Here is a 3,295-nt window from a genome sequence, read left to right on the forward strand (position 1 = left end):
TAAACGCTACTAGCAGCTAAGCGCTACTAGCAGCTAAACGCTACCAGCAGCTAAACGCTACTAGCAGCTAAGCGCTACTAGCAGCTAAACGCTACTAGCAGCTAAACGCTACTAGCAGAGTATAAATATCTGCTTGATATAGTTTTTTTGATACTTTTACCCGGGACTGAAAGCGAAGTATAATATTAAAGGTAGTGTTTAATAATGCCTCCATTTAAATTCACTTAATATTTTTCATCTGTTTCCACTTGTGCGTTTTTTCCACACTTCATATGTGAGAATAAAGTTTAAATGCAACAAAATGTTTTCTAGCTTAAGTAGCTACTAAAAAAACACGACTATTCCATTAACTGTCAGAATAATCAATAGATTACTACAATAATCACAGCAGCCCTACTATGTAGTACTCTGTGCAGTACCCTGTAGTACTGGGTGGTACTGGGTGGTACTGGGAGTCTTACTGGATCATGTGGGCGGCGTAGGCCCGGGAGCAGCAGCTGCTGTAGGGACACAGCAGGCAGTGGACGTAGGTCGGGTAATGAGCCGTCAGGTCCGAAGCGTCGGTTCCGCACTCCAGACACACCAACTGGTCTGCCGACCAGAACCTGCAGGAGACAAACGGGCTGAAGGACGCTCAGAACCTGACAGAACTTCTCCGGTTCCGGTTTAATTCTTCCAGCCTGGCTGTCCTCTGCTGCTCTCTGCAGGACGGACGCGGCGCTGCAGCCTCACCTGCCGGGCTCCCGGCGGCCCGGGCCCCTCCGGGTAGGGGACTTGGGAACCTTGAACAGCGGGGGATTCTTCTGGACCGGGAACATTGGCTCGGTTTTGATTCTGTTGGGCTGATAAATGCAGCTTGACGCCATTGGAGGCCTGACCTTCCCATAGGTCCGGATCGTCACCTGGAGACAGCGACAGAGCACACTCTGCCTGAGCAGCTGTGACATCATCAGACACTGGAGCAGGTGTGGGCGGGGCTCACCTTTGACCCCGGTGGCAGCCCCTCCAGCTGCGGCGGCCGGCGGAAGCTGCGGTGGTTCTCCACCTTGTGCTGCATCTTGTCTTTGAGGAAGGTGAACTGAAGGCGRCATCTGTTGCAATGGAAGGCCTGGCTCAGCTGAGACAGGAAGACACGGTTACCTTTCAAAGTAAAAGCTCTTTATTCACCTGCAAGAACTTCAGATGATTCTGCAAATTACTTAAAGGGACAGAAGCAACATGGAGACTGAACTACCAGGTCTGTGTGTGTGTGTGTGTGTGTGTNNGTGTGTGTGTGTAGGTGTGTGTGTGTCTCTGTGTGTGTGTGTGTGTGTGTGTGTGTCTCTGTGTGTGTGTCTGCTCACCTTGTGCCTGAACAGGTGCTGCTGGTAGTTGCCGGGGTTCTTCATCACCTTCAGGCAGAAGACGCAGAGCAGGAACGGCGTCTCTCTGTGGAATGTGGCGAAGTGCTGCACGACATCCGGGTAGAAGGACGAGCGGAACGAGCACACCTGGGGACACACCTGAGGTCAGAGCCATTGATGGGAGCGAGGAGGTGCGGGGGGCGGGGTCCTCACCTGGCAGACGTAGGGCATCTCGCCAGGCTTGTGGTTGGACTTCATGTGGTTCAGGAAGGCCGGCTCGCTGTCGAAGGCCCACTCACAGATCCGACACAGGCCTGGAGCAGAGGACGGACAGGATGAGGCAGCGGCAGCAGAACACCTGGCTGCCGCAGGTGAGGCTCTTACAGGTGGACTGGGAGGAGCCGTGGACCTGGTCCTGGTGGTCCCTCAGCTGGCTCTGGGACGAGAACTGGCGGTAGCAGAACCGACAGCACTGGCGCTCTTTACTCTCCACGACCAGCTCCGAGTGGTGCAGGACGTGCTGCATCAACCTGGAGGCACAGGTAAACTGGTGAACAGGTAGACAGGGGTTAGGACCAGCTGAGTGCAGGTGAGCCCACCTGAGGTTGCTCTCTGCCCTGAAGCAGCAGATGTTGCAGGTGAAAGAGAAGATGGCGGCTCCAGGTGGCGGCGGCCTCCTCAGGCTGACGTCTCCGCTGAACCTGCCGTAGTAAAACTCCTCCACACTCATCACCACCCGGGGGGGCGCGGTCGCCGTGGWAACCACATGCTGGGTGGGGCCTGGAGCTGTGGGGGCAGGTGATGCAGGAACCGTTAGTCTGAACAGGTCCGGGTGTCATTATGGYTGCCATCGGTTACAGAACCGGATCAGAACCGCTCCAGGTCACTGACTAGAGCGCGGTGTCTCACCTGTGGCGGCACTGAGGGGCGTGGCCTTCAGGACTCCGTTGGTGGAAGCGGGCCGCAGGCCCGGAGAACTGGCCAGCTTCAGGGCGCCGGCGCCGCCCACAGGCGCCACCTGCAGGTTGACTGTAAAACAGCAGCAGAGTGGTGAGTCCAGCGGGTCGGATCAGAATCTGACGGAGCGTCCAGGAGGCTCACCGGATCCCGGAGCGCCGGTTCTGATGGTCAGAGTGGTGAAGCCGGATCCCGGGTGGGCCGGACCGGGTCCGGTCTGGTTCTGAGACAGCATGGTGGACAGGGTCACAGCGGGTCGGACCAGCTGGCCCAGAGGTGGCGCTGTGGAGACAAGAGGTAGGTGAGCGGGGTCAGAGGTCAGCGGCATGCGTTCCGGGCCAAGCGGACCTACACTGGAACAGCTGGACCGTCTGCAGGTTGGGCTGCAGGTTGAGAACCAGCGGCGCGCCGGGAGTCATCACCGTGGGAACCTGGAAGCCCTGCAACGGGAAGCACGCCGTCAGCGTCCAGGTCGCCATGGAAACGGGCCAGTGGCCTCAGGCACGGCCCCATACCTGCGCGGTGAGGAGGATGGGCTGGGTGGCGCCGGCCGGCAGGAGGAACGTTCCACTGGCGGTCTGCGTCAGGATGAGGGGCGGAGCCTGAGCCCTGAGGGGCGTGGCCAAGGCGGCGGGCTTGGAGGTGGAGACGGAGAGAGGTGGGAGAGGGGCCGAGGAGACGAAGGGCGGTGCACCTGAGAGACAGACAGATGAGCACTGGTGCACCTGGACTCACCTGAGGGGGCTGGGACACTCACCTGCTGGGACAGGTGTGCTGGGCAGGGGAGATCTGGGGGGCGGAGTCTCACAGGGCGAAGAATCCTCCACTGTGGAAACAAAACATCAGGTCAACCTTTGATCCTGCTGCACCTGTCCAGGTGGACCAGCATCTCCAACCACACTGCAACCCCCCTGACCTGTTCACCTTCTGCTAAATCTAATGACGATATGGTGCTTTAGCATTAGCTTCTGCTAAATCTAATGATGATATGGTGC

The 3,295-nt window shown here is 58.0% G+C and overlaps 1 protein-coding gene across 1 annotated transcript in view; it reads right to left on the reverse strand.

Moving 5' to 3' along the window:
* Nucleotides 1–3,295, reverse strand: part of pogzb (pogo transposable element derived with ZNF domain b) — an 18,138-nt gene that overhangs the window by 9,603 nt on the left and 5,240 nt on the right. The window contains exons 4-15 of the mRNA XM_017309312.1: nucleotides 3,058–3,126; nucleotides 2,816–2,994; nucleotides 2,653–2,740; nucleotides 2,445–2,582; nucleotides 2,253–2,372; nucleotides 1,943–2,129; nucleotides 1,728–1,873; nucleotides 1,557–1,657; nucleotides 1,344–1,490; nucleotides 983–1,117; nucleotides 733–902; nucleotides 462–605 (exon numbers count right to left, since the gene is read on the reverse strand). Coding sequence (XP_017164801.1) covers nucleotides 462–605; nucleotides 733–902; nucleotides 983–1,117; nucleotides 1,344–1,490; nucleotides 1,557–1,657; nucleotides 1,728–1,873; nucleotides 1,943–2,129; nucleotides 2,253–2,372; nucleotides 2,445–2,582; nucleotides 2,653–2,740; nucleotides 2,816–2,994; nucleotides 3,058–3,126 — 1,624 coding nt within the window. The remainder of the gene's footprint in view (nucleotides 1–461; nucleotides 606–732; nucleotides 903–982; nucleotides 1,118–1,343; nucleotides 1,491–1,556; nucleotides 1,658–1,727; nucleotides 1,874–1,942; nucleotides 2,130–2,252; nucleotides 2,373–2,444; nucleotides 2,583–2,652; nucleotides 2,741–2,815; nucleotides 2,995–3,057; nucleotides 3,127–3,295) is intronic.

Source organism: Poecilia reticulata, linkage group LG16 (genome assembly GCF_000633615.1).
Source record: "Poecilia reticulata strain Guanapo linkage group LG16, Guppy_female_1.0+MT, whole genome shotgun sequence".
In the NCBI taxonomy this organism is placed as follows: Eukaryota; Metazoa; Chordata; class Actinopteri; order Cyprinodontiformes; family Poeciliidae; genus Poecilia; species Poecilia reticulata.